Raw genomic sequence first — 23,218 nt, forward strand, 5'->3', positions numbered from 1 at the left:
TGAGATAAGATAATGGAGGAGCCAAGATGACAGCTGCAGGAGGACGCTAACTCCGCACAAGTCTCCGGTAAGAGCCGACTTAATATCACAATTTTCTCATCCAAAAACTTGCTGGTTGATATGTGGTAGAAAAACACGTTCGCTAAAGCTTCACAACAAACAAAGAAACACCGGCTGTGTTTGTGTTGCTAAAGGCAGCTGCAATCCACCGCTTTCCACCAACAGCATTCTTCTTTGACGTCTCCATTATTAATTGAACAAATTGCAAAAGATTCAGCAACACAGATGTCCAAAATACTGTGTAATTATGCGATAAAAAGAGACGACTTTTAGCCGTAAGTGGCGCTAGGCTAAAAATGTCTGCTCAACCAATAACGTCACAAACACGCGTCATCATTCCGCAACGTTTTCAACAAGAAACTCCGCAAGAAATTTAAAATTGCACTTAAGTAAACTAAAGCGGCCGTATTGGCATGTGTTGCAATGTTAATATTTCATCATTGATATATAAACTATCAGACTGTGTGGTCGCTAGTAGTGGCTTTCAGTAGGCCCTTAAAGACCTACTGAAATGAGATGTTCTTATTTAAACGGGGATAGCAGGTCCATTCTATGTGTCATACTTCATAATTTTTCAATTTTTTGCTGAAAGGATTTAGTAGAGAACATCCACGATAAAGTTGGCAACTTTTGGTCGCTAATAAAAAAGCCTTGCCTGTACCGGAAGTAGCAGACGATGTGCGCGTGACGTCACGGGTTGTGGAGCTCCTCACATCTGAACATTATTTACAATCATGGCCACCAGCAGCTAGAGCGATTCAGAACGAGAAAGCGACAATTTCCCCATTAATTTGAGCGAGGATGAAAGATTTGTGGATGAGGAAAGTGAGAGTGAAGGTGTCATGGTCCACGTCTTGGACCATGTCATATTCTGGTTTTGTTATCATCCTGTGTTGTATTCGACGTCTTTGGTTCCCGGTGGCACTTCCTATTTGGTTTCTGTTGTCATGGTTACTCATTAGTGTCACCTGTTTCTTGTTTGTCGTCACACACCTGATTTGATGAATTATCTCCTGATTTAAGACCGCCCTTGTTTGTCATTCGTTCTTGGACTCTTGCTTCCAACATTGTGGTAAATCTATTTTTGTATACTTGTTAGCTTATATGCTATTTTGTTTGTTTATGTCCCTAGCTTCCACGCTAGCTCCCAAGCTAGTTATGTTGGTTTTTCGGTTAGTGCCTTTGTGCAAGTGTTCTTGTTCTTAGTTTGGTTTATTATATAAATACATTCTTATCCCTACGCTCACGCTGTGTTCCATCTTCCGCCGCACCCACAACTCGTCACCACAATGCCACCGAGACGTCACAGAAGGACTAGGAAAAAAAAAAAAAGGCGAGGGCAGTGGGAGTGATTAAGATGTTATTAAACAAATTTACTAGGATAATTCTGGAAAATCCCTTATCTGCTTATTGTGTTACTAGTGTTTTAGTGAGCTTATGTGGTACCTGGAAGTCGGAGAAAGTGGCCACTGGTGTGATGACCGCCAGTGTCTCTGGTGGGAGGAGGTAAGAGAGGAGGGCGCAAGCTCCACTCATGTCTACGGTAAGAGCCAACTTATTACCACCATTTTCTCACCGAAACCTGTCGGTTGACATGTGGTCAGGAAGTGAAGTGAATTATATTTATATAGCGCTTTTCTCTAGTGACTCAAAGCGCTTTACATAGTGAATCCCAATATCTAAGTTACATTTAAACCAGTGTGGGTGGCACTGGGAGCAGGTGGGTAAAGTGTCTTGCCCAAGGACATAACGGCAGTGACTAGGATGGCGGAAGCGGGAATCGAACCTGCAACCCTCTAGTTGCAGGCACGGCCGCTCTACCAACCGAGCTATTCCGCCCATGTTCGCTTGACCGCTTTGTTCCATGTAAAGCTTCACCTTCGGGAATGTAACCAAGGAAACACCGGTTGTGTTTGTGTTGCTAAAGGCAGCCGCAATACACCGCTTCCCACCTACATCTTTCTTCTTTGACGTCTCCATTATTAATTGAACAAATAGCAAAAGATTCAGAAACACAGAGTTCCAGAATACTGTGGAATTATTCGATGAAAACAGACTACTTATAGCTTGGATCGGGCTGGAAAAAAATGTCCTCTACAGTCCGAGACGTCACGCGCTTGCGTCATCATACCGACGTTTTCAACAGGATAATTCGCGCGAAATTTAAAATTGCAATTTGGTCAACTAAACCGGCTGTATTGGCATGTGTTGCAATGTTAATATTTCATCATTGATATATAAACTATCAAACTAAATAGCACCTCCAAGTCCAAGTCCATGGTTCTCGCCCGGAAAAGGGTGGAGTGCCATCTCCGGGTTGGGGAGGAGACCCTGCCCCAAGTGGAGGAGTTCAAGTACCTAGGAGTCTTGTTCACGAGTGGGGGAAGAGTGGATGGTGAGATCGACAGGCGGATCGGTGCGGCGTCTTCAGTAATGCGGACGTTGTACCGATCCGTTGTGGTGAAGAAGGAGCTGAGCCGGAAGGCAAAGCTCTCAATTTACCGATCGATCTACATTCCCATCCTCACCTATGGTCATGAGCTTTGGGTCTCTCCCTTAGAGATAGGGTGAGAAGCTCTGCCATCCGGGAGGAACTCAAAGTAAAGCCGCTGCTCCTCCACATGGAGAGGAGCCAGATGAGGTGGTTCGGGCATCTTGTCAGGATGCCACCCGAACGCCTCCCTAGGGAGGTGTTTAAGGCACGTCCAACCGGTAGGAGGCCACGGGGAAGACCCAGGACACGTTGGGAAGACTATGTCTCCCGGCTGGCCTGGGAACGCCTCGGGATCCCCCGGGAAGAGCTAGACGAAGTGGCTGGGGAAAGGGAAGTCTGGGTTTCCCTGCTTAGGCTGCTGCCCCCGCGACCCGACCTCGGATAAGCGGAAGAAGATGGATGGATGGACTGCGTGGTCGCTAGTAGTGGCTTTCAGTAGGACTTTAAGGGGATGCTTTTTTTCACCTCCTTACTTTACCCTTTTTGTCAATTGAAGTGTGGGCAGCAATCTCTCTTTCTACCCGTTGGTCTCGTACTGTAAACTCTGCCACATAAAAAAGGTTGGAGCAAGGCTAACAAGCTTCTTTTTTTTGCCTCATACTGCAAATTAATTCAGTGCGCTCTAGTCATTAGAGACTTACAAATCAGATGTATTGCTTGCTTGTCTCGTATTAATATTTAATTTTTTTACTTACCACCACAAGGGAATAAGGGAAGGACATCAAAAACTGATTGGTCTGTTGGTCTCTGGTGTTTAGTACAGTATCTGACAACTGTCATGTCAATCCAAGCCAGTGAAGGCTCATTTTTTTTTTAACTGTATGTATGGAGATGAAGAAGCAAAGTGGCTCTGGCGGACTCGCTGGCGGATGTCATTAAGACTTTCTATTCGGTTGTGCTGCTTAAGGATTCTCTGTGTGCTCGGAGGACTAGCAGGCTCTAACATTACATCACAAGTTAATTAAGCTTTCTTCAAGTTTGTCAAACCTATGCTGGAAGCACCTTTTTTATATTTCTGCTACCTTCCAGTCCTCTTTCCGTACGATCTTATTACAAACCCCGTTTCCATATGAGTTGGGAAATTGTGTTAGATGTAAATATAAACAGAATACAATGATTTGCAAATCCTTTTCAACATATTTGATGTCAAACTCTTAAAAAAAATGTTGTGTGCAAATAATCATTAAATTTGGAATTTGATGCCAGCCACATGTGACAAAGAAGTTGGGAAAGGTGGCAATAAATACTGATAAAGTTGAGGAATGCTCATCAAACACTTATTTGGAACATCCCACAGGTGTGCAGGCTAATTGGGAACAGGTGGGTGCCATGATTGGGTATAAAAACAGCTTCCCAAAAAATGCTCAGTCTTTCACAAGAAAGGATGGGGCGAGGTACACCCCTTTGTCCACAACTGCGTGAGCAAATAGTCAAACAGTTTAAGAACAACGTTTCTCAAAGTGCAATTGCAAGAAATTGAGGGATTTCAACATCTACGCTCCATAATATCATCAAAAGGTTCAGAGAATCTGGAGAAATCACTCCACGTAAGCGGCATGGCCGGAAACCAACATTGCATGACCGTGACCTTCGATCCCTTAGACAGCACTGTATCAAAAACCAACATCAATTTCTAAAGGATATCACCACAAGGGCTCAGGAACACTTCAGAAAACCACTGTCACTAAATACAGTTCGTCGTTACATCTGTAAGTGCAAGTTAAAGCTCTACTATGCAAAGCGAAGGCCATTTATCAACAACACCCAGAAACGCCGCCGGCTTCTCTGGGCCCGAGCTCATCTAAGATGGACTGATGCAAAGTGGAAAAGTGTTCTGTGGTCTTACAAGTCCACATTTCAAATTGTTTTTGGAAACTGTGGATATTTGTGTCCTTGGGACCAAAGAGTAAAAGAACCATCCGGATTGTTATAGGCGCAAAGTTGAAAAGCCAGCATGTGTGATGGTATGGGGGTGCATTAGTGCCCAAGGCATGGGTAACTTACACATCTGTGAAGGCACCATTAATGCTGAAAGGTACATACAGGTTTTGGAGCAACTTATGTTGCCATCCAAGCAACGTTATCATGGAGGCCCCTGCTTATTTCAACAAGACAATGCCAAGCCACGTGTTACAACAGCGTGGCTTCATAGTAAAAGAATGCAGGTACTAGACTGGCCTGCCTGCACTCCAGACCTGCCTTACATTGAAAACTTGTGGCGCATTATGAAGCGTAAAATACGACAACGGACAACCCTTTCTTGTGAAAGACAGAGCATTTTTTGGGAAGCTGTTTTTATAGCCAATCATGGCACCCACCTGTTCCCAATTAGCCTGCACACCTGTGGGATGTTCCAAATAAGTGTTTGATGAGTATTCCTCAACTTTATCAGTATTTATTGCCACCTTTCCCAACTTCTTTGTCACGTGTTGCTGGCATCAAATTCTGAAGTTAATGATTATTTGCACAAAAAAAATAAAGTTTATGAGTTTGAACATCAAATATGTTGTCTTTGTAGCATATTCAACTGAATATGGGTTGAAAAGGATTTGCAAATCATTGTATTCTGTTTATATTTACATCCAACACAATTTCCAACTCCTATGGAAACAGGGTTTGTATTACATGACAAAAGCCTTGGACACAGTTCATCACAATCAACACATGCGGAAGGCATTTGAGGGATGGATTTGAACTTGATGCATAGTTATAACAAACAGGAAGCAATGTGTTGAGCCAAGATTATATACATGACCATTTGATATACAGTTGATTCCAAAAGTATTCACAACGCTTCACTTTTTTCACATTTTGTTTTAAAGCCCTTTCCCCAAATGGAATACCATCAAAATTCTTCAGGCAATTTTCCATAATGACAATGTAAAAAGTTGTAAATTTATTTAAAAAACAAAAAAAAACCATTTCTTGTACATAAGTATTCACTGCCTTTTGTTCAAAACTTTGTTGATGCACCTTTTGTAGCAATTCCGGCCTCAAGTCTTTTTGAATACGATACCACAAGCTTGGAATGACTACTTTTGGGCAGAATATGCTAAAAAGAACAGTAAGCAGCTATGTTTTATTAATATACCGTAGCTGCGTGTGTCAAATATGAGTCATTAAATGACTCCCGCCTCCTGGTGGTAGAGGGCGCTAGTGATCCTTCTTGCGACTACTCGGCTGCAGAAGAAGTGACAACAAGCAGCGATCGTTTATTTTTTCTTCTCGCTTGCACTTTTAACATGGAGGATTACATATCTAAAATAAAACAGTTTTCGAAACTGGACTTTCAATGGAAGCAGGAGGTAATAAAGGAAGATCTCCATCGAGACAGAGAGACTTTTAAAACTGAAGAAAGATAAGGAAGACTTCTATAAACAAGTTATCGATGCTTTTGATCAGAAGGAGCTGCGCATGGACTTAATTTGTAAGTAAAGGTAAGACCATAATAACGTTTTTTTTTATTAAATGTACTTTTCATGATGGTATCCTTACACCACACATTAAACATTACAGGGAGACAGAACAGGATCAAACATTACAGGGAGACAGAACAGGATCAAACATTACAGGGAGACAGAACAGGATCACACATTACAGGGAGACAGAAAAGGATCAAACATTACAGGGAGACAGAACAGGATCAAACATTACAGGGAGACAGAACAGGATCACACATTACAGGGAAACAGAAAAGGATCAAACATTACAGGGGGACAGAACAGGATCAAACATTACTGGGAGACAGAACAGGATCAAACATTACAGGGAGACAGAACAGGATCAAACATTACTGAGAGACAGAACAGGATCACACATTACAGGGAGACAGAACAGGATCAAACATTACTGGGAGACAGAACAGGATCAAACATTACAGGTAGACAGAACAGGATCAAACATTACAGGGAGACGGAACAGGATCAAACATTACTGGGAGACGGAACAGGATCAAACATTACAGGGAGACGGAACAGGATCAAACATTACAGGGAGACAGAACAGGATCAAACATTACAGGTAGACAGAACAGGATCAAACATTACAGGTAGACAGAACAGGATCAAACATTACAGGTAGACAGAACAGGATCAAACATTACAGGGAGACAGAACAGGATCAAACATTACTGGGAGACAGAACAGGATCACACATTACAGGGAGACAGAACAGGATCAAACATTACAGGGAAACATAACAGGATCAAACATTACAGGGAGACAGAACAGGACCAAACATTACAGGGAGACAGAACCGGATCAAACATTACAGGGAGACAGAACAGGATCACACATTACAGGGAGACAAAACAGGATCAAACATTACAGGGAGACAGAACAGGATCAAAAATTACTGGGAGACAGAACAGGATCTAACATTACAGGGAGACAGAACAGGATCAAACATTACAGGGAGACAGAACAGGATCAAACATTACAGGGAGACAGAACAGGATCAAACATTACAGGGAGACAGAACAGGACCAAACATTACAGGGAGACAGAACCGGATCAAACATTACAGGGAGACAGAACAGGATCAAACATTACAGGGAGACAGAACAGGATCACACATTACAGGGAGACAAAACAGGATCAAACATTATAGGGAGACAGAACAGGATCAAACATTACTGGGAGACAGAACAGGATCTAACATTACAGGGAGACAGAACAGGATCAAACATTACAGGGAGACAGAACAGGATCAAACATTACAGGTAGACAGGACAGGATCAAACATTACAGGTAGACAGAACAGGATCAAACATGACGGAGACAGAACAGGATCAAACATTACAGGGAGACAGAACAGGGTCAAACATTACTGGGAGACAGAACAGGATCACACATTACAGGGAGACAGAACAGGATCAAACATTACAGGGAGACAGAACAGGATCAAACATTACAGGGAGACAGAACAGGACCAAACATTACAGGGAGACAGAACCGGATCAAACATTACAGGGAGACAGAACAGGATCAAACATTACAGGGAGACAGAACAGGACCAAACATTACAGGGAGACAGAACCGGATCAAACATTACAGGGAGACAGAACAGGATCAAACATTACAGGTAGACAGAACAGGATCAAACATTACAGGAAGACAGAACAGGATCAAACAATACTGGGAGACAGAACAGGATCACACATTACAGGGAGACAGAACAGGATCAAACATTACAGGGAGACAGAACAGGATCAAACATTACAGGGATACAGAACAGGATCACACATTACAGGGAGACAAAACAGGATCAAACATTACAGGGAGACAGAAAAGGATCAAACATTACTGGGAGACAGAACAGGATCAAACATTACTGGGAGACAGAACAGGATCAGACATTACTGGGAGACAGAACAGGATCTAACATTACAGGGAGACAGAACAGGATCAAACATTACAGGGAGACAGAACAGGATCAAACATTACAGGGAGACAGAACAGGATCAAACATTACAGGGAGACAGAACAGGATCACACATTACAGGGAGACAGAAAAGGATCAAACATTACAGGGAGACAGAACAGGATCAAACATTACTGGGAGACAGAACAGGATCAAACATTACAGGGAGACAGAACAGGATCAAACATTACAGGGAGACAGAACAGGATCAAACATTACAGGGAGACAGAACAGGACCAAACATTACAGGGAGACAGAACCGGATCAAACATTACAGGGAGACAGAACAGGATCACACATTACAGGGAGACAAAACAGGACCAAACATTACAGGGAGACAGAACAGGATCAAACATTACTGGGAGACAGAACAGGATCTAACATTACAGGGAGACAGAACAGGATCAAACATTACATGGAGACAGAACAGGATCAAACATTACAGGGAGACAGAACAGGATCAAACATTACAGGGAGACAGAACAGGACCAAACATTACAGGGAGACAGAACCGGATCAAACATTACAGGGAGACAGAACAGGATCAAACATTACAGGGAGACAGAACAGGATCAAACATTACAGGTAGACAGAACAGGATCAAACATTACAGGAAGACAGAACAGGATCAAACAATACTGGGAGACAGAACAGGATCACACATTACAGGGAGACAGAACAGGATCAAACATTACAGGGAGACAGAACAGGATCAAACATTACAGGGATACAGAACAGGATCACACATTACAGGGAGACAAAACAGGATCAAACATTACAGGGAGACAGAAAAGGATCAAACATTACTGGGAGACAGAACAGGATCAAACATTACTGGGAGACAGAACAGGATCAAACATTACTGGGAGACAGAACAGGATCAGACATTACTGGGAGACAGAACAGGATCTAACATTACAGGGAGACAGAACAGGATCAAACATTACAGGGAGACAGAACAGGATCAAACATTACAGGGAGACAGAACAGGATCAAACATTACAGGGAGACAGAACAGGATCACACATTACAGGGAGACAGAAAAGGATCAAACATTACAGGGAGACAGAACAGGATCAAACATTACTGGGAGACAGAACAGGATCAAACATTAAAGGGAGACAGAACAGGATCAAACATTACTGAGAGACAGAACAGGATCACACATTACAGGGAGACAGAACAGGATCAAACATTACAGGGAGACAGAACAGGATCAAACATTACAGGTAGACAGAACAGGATCAAACATTACAGGGAGACAGAACAGGATCAAACATTACTGGGAGACAGAACAGGATCACACATTACAGGGAGACAGAACCGGATCAAACATTACAGGGAGACAGAACAGGATCAAACATTACAGGGAGACAGAACAGGATCACACATTACAGGGAGACAAAACAGGATCAAACATTACAGGGAGACAGAACAGGATCAAACATTACTGGGAGACAGAACAGGATCAAACATTACTGGGAGACAGAACAGGATCAAACATTACTGGGAAACAGAACAGGATCTAACATTACAGGGAGACAGAACAGGATCAAACATTACAGGGAGACAGAACAGGATCAAACATTACAGGGAGACAGAACAGGATCAAACATTACTGGGAGACAGAACAGGATCAAACATTACTGGGAGACAGAACAGGATCAAACATTACTGGGAGACAGAACAGGATCTAACATTACAGGGAGACAGAACAGGATCAAACATTACAGGGAGACAGAACAGGATCAAACATTACAGGGAGACAGAACAGGATCAAACATTACAGGGAGACAGAACAGGATCGCTGATAGGTCTGCCAACTCCCGACGCCCCTTACAAAAAAGGTGAGATACAGGCAAACAATCGGGAGGGATGAGAAAAATGTAACAAATGACCAGTAATTGTTGCGATACGGAGTATCAAATACAAATAAGATCTGATTTTCAGACTTGTTGAATTGTGCAAGTGTGTAAACAAGTGATGTTCCTCCACAGAACTCATGATGCTCGTCCCTCACAAATAATTACTGTTAACTTTTTCATGCTGCAGTGTTGAATGTTTTTTTTTTTTTTCTTTTATGCGCCAACAGAATATTTTGAGATTCCTAACAATAATTCCACAAGGACAGAAGTGAAGCCCTGATGGAACAGCCGGGGGAAATATTACAACTGAAGGGCTCTGGACTCTCACCTTGATTCAGTCTGGCTTTTGGGCGCGATGCCAAACCAAAAAGTCAATACCAAAACACAGATAGAGAGATGATGATTATTTTTCTCATTGAGGTGGCGGCCTCGTAAACCCCCCATGCCATCTTTTCTCACGTGCGCTGACCAGACATCTCATGAGGTTTTACCTCAACTGTGCCATGAAAGCCAATAAAAAATGTTGCCCTTACAAGACATACATGACACGAAAAGGTTTATTATTGCAGGTGTAGTTTGATCTTTGCCGCTTCATCTCTTTCTACTGTTTTAGTCTTTCATCTCTCAGTCTGATGCCCCCCAACTTAGTCTTTCAGGAAGCTATTTTACACCTCCATGCTTCTATTTGTGCCTGCATGTGGAGGTCCTGCCGGCCTGCTGTCTGCACGCATATAATTTAGCGATCGTCTCGCTTCAAAGATCCACGTGTTACGCATTCACCCCATAAAATCTCGCAATTCCCTTTTTAACTGCTGCAGATAAGTCTCATCACCAGGAGCGGCAAGGCTGCCTCGACACCGCCTTCGGGCTGCTTCAGATAAAACACCCAATCTGCGCCAAGATGTCCGCTGCGCCACTGCCGCGTCATCCGGGGTAGAGAAAATTACAACACAGGTCTTGTTTTTGTTGAGGTGTTGGTCAAGTGGGGGTGAGCCCAGGATGCAGAGACGAGAGACAAGGTGGAATTAGTATTTCAGTATTAGTATTAAAACCTCTTCTCACTCCGGCGCTTACCAAAGGCATGCGGTAAATGCAAGCGAGGAACTGAGGAAACTAATTGTTGAAGCTTTGAAAGTGGAATTCTTTCCCATTCTTGTTTTATGTAGAGCTTCAGTCGTTCAACAGTCCGGGGTCTCCGCTGTCCTATTTTACGCTTCATAATGCGCCACACATTTTCCATGGGAGACAGGTCTGGACTGCAGGCGGGCCAGGAAAGTACCCGCACTCTTTTCTTATGAAGCCACGCTGTTGTAGCACGTGCTGAATGTGGCTTGGCATTGTCTTGCTGAAATAAGCAGGGGCGTCCATGAAAAAGACGGCGCTAAGATGGCAGCATATGTTGTTTGTACCTTTCAGCATTAATGGTGCCTTCACAGATGTGTAAGTTACCCATGCCTTGGGCACTAATACACCCCCATACCATCACACATGCTGGCTTTTCAACTTTGCGTTGATAACAGTCTGGATGGTTCACCGCCCCTTTGGTCCGGATGACACGATGTCGAATATTTCCCCAAAAATTTTGAAATGTGGACTCGTCAGACCACAGAACACTTTTCCACTTTGCATCAGTCCATATTAGATGATCTCGGGCCAAGAGAAGCCGGCGGCGTTTCTGGATGTTGTTGATAAATGGCTTTCGCTTTGCATAATAGAGCTTTAACTTGCACTTACAGAGGTAGCGACCAACTGTATTTAGTGACAGTGGTTTTCTGAAGTGTTCCTGAGCCCATGTGGTGATATCCTTTAGAGATTGATGCCATTTTTTGATACAGTGCCGTCTGAGGGATGGAAGGTCACGGTCATTCAATGTTGATTTCCGGCCATGCCGCTTACGTGGAGTGATTTCTCCAGATTCTCTGAACCTTTTGATGATATTATGGAGCCTAGATGTTGAAATCCCTAAATTTCTTGCAATTGCACTTTGAGAAAGGTTGTTCTTAAACTGTTTGACTATTTGCTCCCGCAGTTGTGGACAAAGGGGTGTACCTCGCCCCATCCTTTCTTGTGAAAGACTGAGCCTTTTTTGGGAAGCTGTTTTTATAGCCAATCATGGCACCCACCTGTTCCCAATTAGCCTGCACACCTGTGGGATGTTCCAAATAAGTGTTTGATGAGCATTCCTCAACTTTATCAGTTTTTATTGCCACCTTTCCCAACTTCTTTGTCACATGTGGCTGGCATCAAATTCTAATGTTAATGATTTGCAAAAACTAAAATGTTTGAGTTTGAACATCAAATATGTTGTCTTTGTAGCATATTCAACTGAATATGGCTTGAAAAGGATTTGCAAATCATTGTATTCTGTTTATATTTACATCTAACACAATTTCCCAACTCATATGGAAACGGGGTTTGTACTTAATGTCATGCTTGATAGCCTTCCGGTCAGAAGAGTGAGGGTCTGAACCTTTATTTACATGTTGTCCTGTGTGTGCATTAGACGGGGGTGCACAGTACAGTCAGCTGGGATAGACTCCAGCTATACCCAGGAGTCCAATGAGGACAAGCGGTATGGAACAGTAATGGATAGGAGAAAAAAAAGATCATCTCTTGGAAGTCAGGTTGCCTTTTAGACAAGGTTATCCCCTCATTACTGCCTCCCCAGCCCCACCTGCCTGGCTGCCAAGATAAGAGCGGAGCACCTGTCCAGAGTTTCCATCATGGTGACACACAAAGTACCCGACACTACGGGGAGAAACTCAGCCGTAACAACACTCTGGGCAAAGACGGAGCTCTGCACAAAAGAGGGAATGACCTGCTTTTTACTGCAGTACTCCAGCTGTATATCTTTCAGCGCTAATGGTGGCTTTTTAATCCTTTAGAGGTGTAACCCTTGCTTTATATGGAGGCTTTTCAATCCTTTTTTTTATTAGCCATCCTTCTTTCTTTACACAGATGAGGCAGATAAACACTTGTTCAACTCTCCAGGTGCATTCACAACATATTCATGTTGCCACGGTGGTGCCGTTTATAGCTCGGTCGGTAGAGTGGCCCTGCCAACAACTTGAGGGTTCCAGGTTCGATCCCCGCTTCCGCCACCCTAGTCACTGTCATTGTGTCCTTGGGCAAGACACTTTGCCCACCTGCTCCCAGTGCCACCCACACTGCTTTGAATGTAACTTAGTTAGTGGCTTTCACTGTGTAAAAGCGCTTTGAGTCACTAGAGAAAAGCGCTATATAATATGATTCACTTCACTTTATTTCAAACATGCTCAACAAAGTGGTATGCTTGTATACACTAACACCGAGGGAATGAAGGATCTATGGCCCCCGGGCATACTTGCCAACCTTGAGACCTCCGAATTCGGGAGATTGGGGGTGTGGTGGTGTTAGGGGGGCGGGGTTAAGGAAGGAGGAGTATATTTATAGCTAGAATTCACTGAAATTGTAGTATTTCTTTTATATATATATATATATATATATATATATATATATTAGGGGTGTGGGGAAAAAAATCGCTTCAAATTTGAATCGAATCGAATATGTTGTGCGATTCAGAATCGATTCTTTTTTTTTTTAAATTTTTTTTTTTTTTTGGGGGGGGATTTTTTTTTTTTTTTATCAATCCAACAAACCACTACACAACAATACCATAACAATGCGATCCAATTCTAAAACCAAACCTGAGCCAGCAACACTCAGAACTGCAATAAACCGAACAATTGAGAGGAGACACAAACAGGACACAGAACAAACCAAAAGTAGTGAAACAAAAATGAATATTACCAACAACAGTATCAATCCTATGTATTGAATTAATACAGAATCGTTTTGAACGGGAAAAATGTCGTTTTTGAATCAAGAATCGAATGGAATTTAAAAAATCGGTATATTATCGAATCGAGACTCCAAGAATCGATATTGAATCTAATCGTGGGACACCTAAAGATTCGCAGCCCTAACATATATATATATATATATATATATATATATATATATATATATATATATATATATATATATATATATATATATATAATTATACATATATATGTATATAATTATACATATATATGTAGGTGTGGGAAAAAACACAAGACTACTTCATCTCTACAGAAGTGTTTCATGAGGGGTTCCATCAATCATCAGGAGATTTTAATGGAAGCATTCACATACAATGGTTTATATAGGGCACAGAGTGGGTGGGTACAGGCAGGCGTAGGGTGTGGTGATTGGCTCATGTGTTACCTAGGAGGTGTTTCCGTCTGTGGCGGCATGTTGAAATGATTTCACTGCGCTTGTTGAGGGATGACAGGTCTGGATGATATATAATAAACAGTTTCTCTTTTAAGCATAGGTTGCATCTTTTATTACCACTGTTGCAAGGTGTGCCGGATGCAAGAATTTGCCATGTTATTGAATATTCAACATTATTGTCTTTGAGGTTCCAAATGTGTTTGCTGAGTTCTGTAGAATTCCGCAAAGTCTGGTTTCTAAAGGAGGCCTTGTGATTATTCCATCTTGTTTTGAACGCTCCTTCGGTTAATCCTACGTACGTGTCGGATGTGTTAATGTCCTTGCGTGTTACCTTAGAGCAGCCCGCGGGTAATCTTTTAACGGCCCTAAGCGCATTCTAAAAATACGATTTAAAAAAAAAAAAAAAAAAGAACAGAAAAAGTGGCATAAAAGAGTAAACAGGTGAAATATGACCATAAAATGTTGCAATGTTTACTCTAATAACACAAAACTGCCATGCAGGCTGTTATTTTCTTTAAAAAATAACAATCAAACTCAATGTCACATTGAATATTTCACTTTGAGATATTTTTGGGAAAATGTTGCATATTTTGTGTTTGCCATATAAAAAACAGTTGTTTTTTTTTCTATAGAAGGGCCTAATAAGAACAAACAAAAAAAAAAAACAACAATAAAAGTTATAATTGACAGATGGATCTGAAGTTGATCTCAAGACAATTGTGTTTAAAGTAAACAGTAAAAAAAAAATGTTTTATTTTTAATGAGTAGCACCCTTTTGGAACCCCAATAATTTTAGTGGGTTTTTTTTGTGTGTGTGTCATTGCTAAAAAAAAAAATAACAAATTGAAATCAATGGTGTTATGTGTTGACATTTTTAAGGCTCCAATTATTCTATAATCTCAAATATTCCACTTTAAAATTCTATTGGGGGAAACTATTTTGCATATTTTGTGTTGTTTTGTTTTGACAAAAAAGGGCATACAACTTAAATCTTTAAAAACGTTATATTGACAGATAGACCTAATGTTGATCTAGAGATTTAAACTTTGAATAACAATAATACAAAATAATGACACATTTTAAATATTTTTTGGACCAAAATCCTTTGGGGTCCCTGGGTTCAAGCCTGAGTGGAGACCTAAATGTATATTTTTACACATATATTATATTGTTTTTTTAAATAAAAACATATCAAAATGGCCCCCGCTTGCTTTGATTTTTCAGTGTGCGGCCCTCAGTGGAAAAAGTTTGGACACCCCTGTTTTAGGGCCAAGTCCTTTTTGGATGAGCTTTGAGGGGCTACTTTTCCCTGGATTATATCAGTAACAAGTAGATGGGCTCCAGACCTCCAGTTGGCCCAGTAAATCTAGGCTAGGCCTAAGCCATATATCCATATACTCGATATATCGCGGGTTTGTCTTTGTGCGATATAGAAAATGACTATATCGTGATTTTCCATACGTTCCATACGTTCTCACGCAGTTGCTTTTAGCTGCGGGCATTACACTACAGGCTCTTCCCACTCCTTCTTGTCTCTCCTTCTCAAAGACATAAAACAAGCGCACCTTCTTACATACGTCATGTGTGCACTGTCACACGCTTCCGCAGAGCAGACAGGTAGCGACATGGAAACACTAGCTGTGATGCTACGGTGTGATGCGGGTGGTAATACGGGATTGGGGATTGTAATAGAGATCCATCTGGGTTCATCAACTTCATTCTAAACATTTCTTCACAAAAAAAAGAAATCTTTTACATCAATATTTATGGAACTTGTCCACAAAAAATCTAGCTGTCAACACTGAATATTGCATTGTTGTATTTCTTTTCACACTTTATGAACTTACATTCATATTTTGTTGAAGTATTATTCAATAAATATATTTATAAATAATTTTTGAATTGTTGCTATTTCTAGAACATTTAAAAAAAATCTCACGTACCCCTTAGCATACCTTCAAGCACCCCCAGGGGTACGCGTACCCCCATTTGAGAACCACTGCACTAGAGAATGAAGAGTGCTTGAAACTCTGCATGTCAACATCTCCGTTCAATGCCACACCAACAAAATGCCAAAGCAACTATTTCCAGTTCAACACCGTATTAAAAAAAAAAAATAGTCAACAACATAAGGAGATAACGTCCGCAGGAACCTACCTCATAGTGAAGGACATAGACTATTTATATCCTATTAAGAAGCTCAGTGGACGGGTACCGACGGGCCAAGCGGTGTGCAGCTTTAGCGGTCGCGGAGGCAAAAACTCGGACATGGGAAGAGTTCGGGGAAGCCATGGAAAACGACTTCCGGGCGGCTTCGAAGCGATTCTGGACCACCGTCCGCCGCCTCAGGAAGGGGAAGCAGTGCACTATCAACACCGTGTATGGTGCGGATGGTGTTCTGCTGACTTCGACTGTGGATGTTGTGGATCGGTGGAGGGAATACTTCGAAGACCTCCTCAATCCCACCAACACGTCTTCCTTTGAGGAAGCGGTGCCTGGGGAAGCTGCAGTGGACTCTCCTATTTCTGGGGCTGAGGTCGCTGAGGTAGTTAAAAAGCTCCTCGGCGGCAAGGCCCCGGGGGTGGATGAGATCCGCCCGGAGTTCCTTAAGGCTCTGGATGCTGTGGGGCTGTCTTGGTTGACAAGACTCTGCAGCATCGCGTGGACATCGGGGGCGGTACCTTTGGTTTGGCAGACCGGGGTGGTGGTCCCTCTCTTTAAGAAGGGGGACCGGAGGGTGTGTTCCAACTATCGTGGGATCACACTCCTCAGCCTTCCCGGTAAGGTTTATTCAGGTGTACTGGAGAGGAGGCTACGCCGGATAGTCGAACCTCGGATTCAGGAGGAACAGTGTGGTTTTCGTCCTGGTCGTGGAACTGTGGACCAGCTCTATACTCTCGGCAGGGTTCTTGAGGGTGCATGGGAGTTTGCCCAACCAGTCTACATGTGCTTTGTGGACTTGGAGAAGGCATTCGACCGTGTCCCTCGGGGAGTCCTGTGGGGAGTGCTCAGAGAGTATGGGGTATCGGACTGTCTTATTGTGGCGGTCCGCTCCCTGTACGATCAGTGTCAGAGCTTGGTCCGCATTGCTGGCAGTAGGTCGGACACGTTTCCAGTGAGGGTTGGACTCCGCCAAGGCTGTCCTTTGTCACCGATTCTGTTCATAACTTTTATGGACAGAATTTCTAGGCGCAGCCAAGGCGTTGAGGGGTTCCGGTTTGGTGGCCACGGGATTAGGTCTCTGCTTTTTGCAGATGATGTAGTCCTGATGGCTTCATCTGACCGGGATCTTCAGCTCTCACTGGATCGGTTCGCAGCCGAGTGTGAAGCGACCGGAATGAGAATCAGCACCTCCAAGTCCGAGTCCATGGTTCTCGCCCGGAAAAGGGTGGAGTGCCATCTCCGGGTTGGGGAGGAGACCGTCCCCCAAGTGGAGGAGTTCAAGTACCTAGGAGTCTTGTTCACGAGTGGGGGAAGAGTGGATCGTGAGATCGACAGGCGGATCGGTGCGGCGTCTTCAGTAATGCGGACGTTGTATCGATCCGTTGTGGTGAAGAAGGAGCTGAACCGGAAGGCAAAGCTCTCAATTTACCGATCGATCTACGTTCCCATCCTCACCTATGGTCATGAGCTTTGGGTCATGACCGAAAGGATAAGATCACGGGTACAAGCGGCCGAAATGAGTTTCCTCCGCCGGGTGGTGGGTCTCTCCCTTAGAGATAGGGTGAGAAGCTCTGCCATCCGGGAGGAACTCAAAGTAGAGCCGCTGCTCCTTCACATCGAGAGGAGCCAGATGAGGTGGTTCGGGCATCTGGTCAGGATGCCACCCGAACGCCTCCCTAGGGAAGTGTTTAGGGCACGTCCAGTTGGTAGGAGGCCACGGGGAAGACCCAGGACACGTTGGGAAGACTATGTCTCCCGGCTGGCCTGGGAACGCCTCGGGATCCCCCGGGAAGAGCTAGACGAAGTGGCTGGAGATAGGGAAGTCTGGGCTTCCCTGCTTAGGCTGCTGCCCCCGCGACCCGACCTCGGATAAGCGGAAGATGATGGATGGATGGATGGATAAGAAGCTCATTTCTATTCGGCAGTTATTGAAATATCTTGTGTGACATCATGCACAAAAGTGCACTTTATTGTTTTAAACTATTGTAGTGGCGTTCTGTACAAAAAGTGCACTTTAATTTAGTGTTGTTTTGATATGTCATCTTAGTGACATCATGCACAAAAGTGCACTTTATTTGTTTTAAAATGTCTGTGACAATCTTGCACTTTCTGTTTTGGAAATGACATGAATGTTTGTGCCACTGCTTAATAACTCTTTCATAAATACACTTTTAGTTTTGATTTCCTCTCTGCATGAGAGTTTAAAAGTAGCATATATGAATGCAGTATGAATAATGTTTTAATGTAGACACATAGAATCATCATACTGCTGTGTTCATTCAAGTGTTCATTCAAGGCTAAGGCAAAATATCCAGATATAAATGTTGTATCGTGACATGACCTAAAAATATCCAGATATTATTAAAAGGCCATATCGCTCATCCCATTAAAGAAAAAAAGCATCCCGAATAAGCCGATAAAGTCGCTTTCTTCCCAGCAGTGCAATGTTTGGTGGGCAAAATGTCAGAGTTAGTTTGTGACGAACCCAAAGATGCAGAGACGGAGGCAGGCATTGAACAGGAAAACACGATTTAATTAAAATATTAGAATAAGAACAAACAAAAGGGTACTAACAAAGGGTCTTTAGCATGGAAGCTAGCAAGAAACAAAAAGGGGCCTAGCGTGGAAGCTAGCGGGTAGCAAACAGATAAACAGAAGTCGTTACTTGTAGAGTGAAAACAAAATAAAGCAGGGAACAAAAAACAGTAAGCTACAAACAGATACCGAAAGATAGCTTACCGCTACGCTGCAATGACTCGACATGAAACGACACGACAGGAGCGACAATACGGAAGTCATCTAAATGATATATAAATGGGTTGTACTTGTATAGCGCTTTTCTACCTTCAAGGTACTCAAAGCGCTTTGACACTACTTCCACATTCACACACACATTCACACACTGATGGAGGGAGCTGCCATGCAAGGCGCCAACCAGCACCCATCAGGAGCAAGGGTGAAGTGTCTTGCTCAGGACACAACGGACGTGACGAGGTTGGTATTAGGTGGGATTTGAACCAGGGACCCTCGGGTTGCGCACGGCCAATCTCCCACTGCGCCACGCCGCCCCATCTACAAGACAATAATCCAGCACTGACTGGAAGACAAAGCAGGTACAAATAGGAGCGGGCCGATTGACACCAGGTGTGGCCAGGTGCCAATCAGCCGCAGCTGAGGGTAAACAAAGCACTCAGGGAGACAAACAGGAAGCCGAACAAAAATAAGAGTGCTGACAGGAACTAAGGACAGGAAATACTAAACACACAGGAAGAAAAACTAAAACAAAAACAAACTGTCAGTGGCAAGCCTGACACAAAAGGCAGCACCAAGTCAATCTGTGATTGTCCAAATGTTTCTATGGCGGACCGAGGCCACCACAAGTAAATGGAAGTATGAGAAAGTCTGCCTTCAGTTTCACTGGATATGTCTGAATTCTGCCTTCCAGATGCTGTTGTTGGGAAAAATCAGTGCAGACAAAGCGGCCAAGTTGAAGGCGCTCTACAGGGAGATGAGTGAAGCCCTCAAGAGGTATGCTACTCTGTTTTCAATGGAAACAACCGTCCTCGTCCCTTAAATGTTCACGTTGATATGACGGAGCCAAAGATTGCAAAGCTCAGGTGGAGAAGGTGTGATGTCAGACTTTTGTGCCAAAAAATATCGAGAGATTATTTGCTGTAGCATATTTGGCATATCTATAAACACAATTTTTCCGGTAAACTCACATTTTTCTATTTTTTCCTGACATTCCACTGTTTCTGTGTTTCCCCCGTATTTTCTCTCCGTCTATTATTTTACAGAAAGTTTCCTTTATATTTAAATACAGTACAAATGTTGACAGGTGTGTACAAACCCCGAAACCAGTGAAGTTGGCACGTTATGCAAATTGTAAATAAAAACAAAATACAATTTGCAAATACTTTTCAACTTGTATTCAATTGAATAGACTGCAAAGACAAAATATTTTACATTTGAACTGGAAAACATGGTCATTTTTAGCAAATATCAGCTCATTTCGAATTTGATGCATGCAATATTTTTCAAAAAAGCTGGCACAAGTGGCAAAAAAGACTGAGAAAGTTGAGGAATGCTTATCAAACACTTATATGGAACATCCCACAGGTGAGCAGGCTGAGTGGGGACAGGTGGGTGCCATGATTGGGTATAAAAGCAGCTTACATGAATTGCTCAGTCATTCACAAACAAGGACTGGGCGAGGGTCACCACTTTGTGAACAAATGCGTGAGCAAATTGTCGAACAGTTTCAGAACATTTCTCAACAAGGTATTGCAAGGAATTTAAATATTTCACCATCTACGGTCCGTAATATCATCAAAAAGTTCAGAGAATCTGGATAAATCACTGCCAGAAGCGGCAATGCCCGTGACATTCGATCCCTCAGGCGGTACTGCATCAAATATGTGTAAAAGATATCACCACATGGGCTCAGGAACACTTCAGGAAACCACTGTCAGTAACTACAGTTTGTCGCTACATCTGAGAGTGCAAGTTAAAACTCGACTGTGCAAAGCCAAAGCCATTTATCAACAACACCCAGAAATGCCGCCGGCCTGGCTGGGCCTGAGCTCATCCAAGATGGACTGATGCAAAGTTGAAAAGTGTTCTGTTTTCTTACGAGTTCTCATTTCAAATTGTTTTTGGAAACTGTGGATGTGGTGTCCTCCGGAACAAAGAGGAAAAGAACCATCCGGATTGTTATAGGTGCAAAGTTGAAAAGTCAGCATGTGTGATGGTATGGGGGTGCATTAGTCCCCAAGACATGGGTAACTTACACATCTGTGAAGGCACCATTAATGCTGAAAGGTACATACAGGTTTTGGAACAACATATGTTGTCATCCAAGCAACGTTATCATGGACGCCCCTGCTTATTTCAGCAAGACAATGCAAAATCACATGTTACAACCGGGTGGCTTCATAGTAAAAGAGTGCGGGTACAAGACTGGCCTGCCTGTAGTCCAGACCTGTCTCCCATTGAAAATGTGTGGCTTATGAAGCCTAAAATACCACAACGGAGACGCCGGACTGTACATCAAGAAATAATGGGACAGAATTCCACCTGAAAAGTTTCATAAATGTGTCTCCTCAGTTCCCAAACATTGACTGAGTGTTGTTAAAAGGAAAGGCCATGTAACACAGTGGTAAAAATGCGCCTATGCCAACTTTTTTGGAATGTGTTGCTGCCACTAAATTGAAGTGAAGTGAATTATATTTATATAGCGCTTTTTCTTTAGTGACTCAAAGTGCTTCTTTACATAGTGAAACCCAATATCTAAGTTACATTTAAAGCAGTGTGGGTGGCACTGGGAGCAGGTGGGTAAGGTGTCTTGCCCAAGGACACAACGCCATTGACTCGGATGGCGGAAGCAGGGATCGAACCTGCAACCCTCAAGTTGCTGGCAAGGCCACTCTACCAACTGAGCTATACCGCCGTTAATGATTATTTGCACTCAAACAAAATAAGTTTCTCAGTTCCAAAATAAAATATCTTGTCTTGCAGTCTATTAATGTAAGTTAAAAAGGATTTGCAAATGTATTCTGTTTTTATTTACCATTTACACAACGTGCCAACTTCACTGGTTTTGGGTTTTGTATTTTGAGCTTCCAAATACTCAGTTGTGACCACGCGACATAGCATTCTAACATTTTTAAAGGCCTACTGAAAGCCACTACTAGCCACCACACAGTCTGATAGTTTATATATCAATGATGAAATATTAACATTGCAACACATGCCAATTTTAAATTTTTTGTGAAAGTATCATGCTAAAACGTCTCGGTATGATGACGTGTGCGCGTGACGTCACGCATTGTAGAGGACATTTTGTTCCAGCACCGTTCACAGCTATAAGTCTTCTCTTTTCATCGCATAATTCCACAGTATTCTGGACATCTGTGGTGCCGAATCTTTTGCAATTTGTTCAATGAATAATGGAGACGTCAAAGAAGAAAGCTGTAGGTGGGAAGCGGTGTATTGCAGCCACTATTAGCAACACAAACACAGCCGGTGTTTCATTGTTTACATTCCCGAAAGATGACGGTGAAGCTTTACTATGGAACAGAGCGGTCAAGCGAACACGGTTGGATTGGACCACACACACAAAGTACAGTGTATGACGCAGCGATCATTTCGAAAGATCGTGTTTCCAAGAGGCCTTCACGGTGGCAGAGGGGTTAGTGCGTCTGCCTCACAATACGAAGGTCCTGCAGTCCTGGGTTCAATTCTAGGCTGAGGATCTTTCTGTGTGGAGTTTGCATGTTCTCCCTGTGAATGCGTGGGTTCCCTCCGGGTACTCTGGCTTCCTCCCACCTCCAAAGACATGCACCTGGGGATAGTTTGATTGGCAACACTAAATTGGCCCTAGTGTGTGAATGTGAGTGCGAATGTTGTCTATCTATCTGTGTTGGCCCTGCGATGAGGTGGCGACTTGTCCAGGGTGTACCCCGCCTTCCGCCCGATTGTAGCTGAGATAGGCGCCAGCGCCCCCCGCGACCCCAAAAGGTAATAAGCGGTAGAAAATGGATGGTGTTTCCAAGAGGGGTCCTTGCGAAGGGCAGAGATGGGCATCGCCACCACTTGTTGACTAGTGCTGAAGAAAGGTGCGGGGCCTAACTTCAGGTTGTACAGGTACGACCATATAATCTCACTAAAACACTAGTAACACAATAAGCAGATAGGGATTTTCCAAAATTATCCTAGTAAATTTGTTTGATAACATCTGAATCGCTCCCACTGTGTAGTCTTTTTTTTTTCTTTTCTAGTCCTTCACTCTCACTTTCCTCATCCACAAATCTTTCATCCTCGCTCAAATTAATGGGGATATCGTTACTTTCTCGGTCCGAATCGCTCTCGCTGCTGGTGGCCATGATTGTAAACAATGTTCAGATGTGAGGAGCTCCACAACCCGTGACGTCACGCGCACATCGTCTGCTACTTC

The 23,218-nt window shown here is 43.0% G+C and overlaps 1 protein-coding gene across 1 annotated transcript in view; it reads left to right on the plus strand.

Annotated features, from left to right (window-relative positions):
* Positions 1-23,218, plus strand: part of ccdc146 (coiled-coil domain containing 146) — a 110,092-nt gene that overhangs the window by 26,072 nt on the left and 60,802 nt on the right. The window contains exon 3 of the mRNA XM_061914304.1: positions 19,709-19,791. Within this exon, the coding sequence (XP_061770288.1) occupies positions 19,709-19,791 (83 nt within the window). The remainder of the gene's footprint in view (positions 1-19,708; positions 19,792-23,218) is intronic.

This window comes from Nerophis ophidion, linkage group LG10, assembly GCF_033978795.1.
Source record: "Nerophis ophidion isolate RoL-2023_Sa linkage group LG10, RoL_Noph_v1.0, whole genome shotgun sequence".
Taxonomy (NCBI): Eukaryota; Metazoa; Chordata; class Actinopteri; order Syngnathiformes; family Syngnathidae; genus Nerophis; species Nerophis ophidion.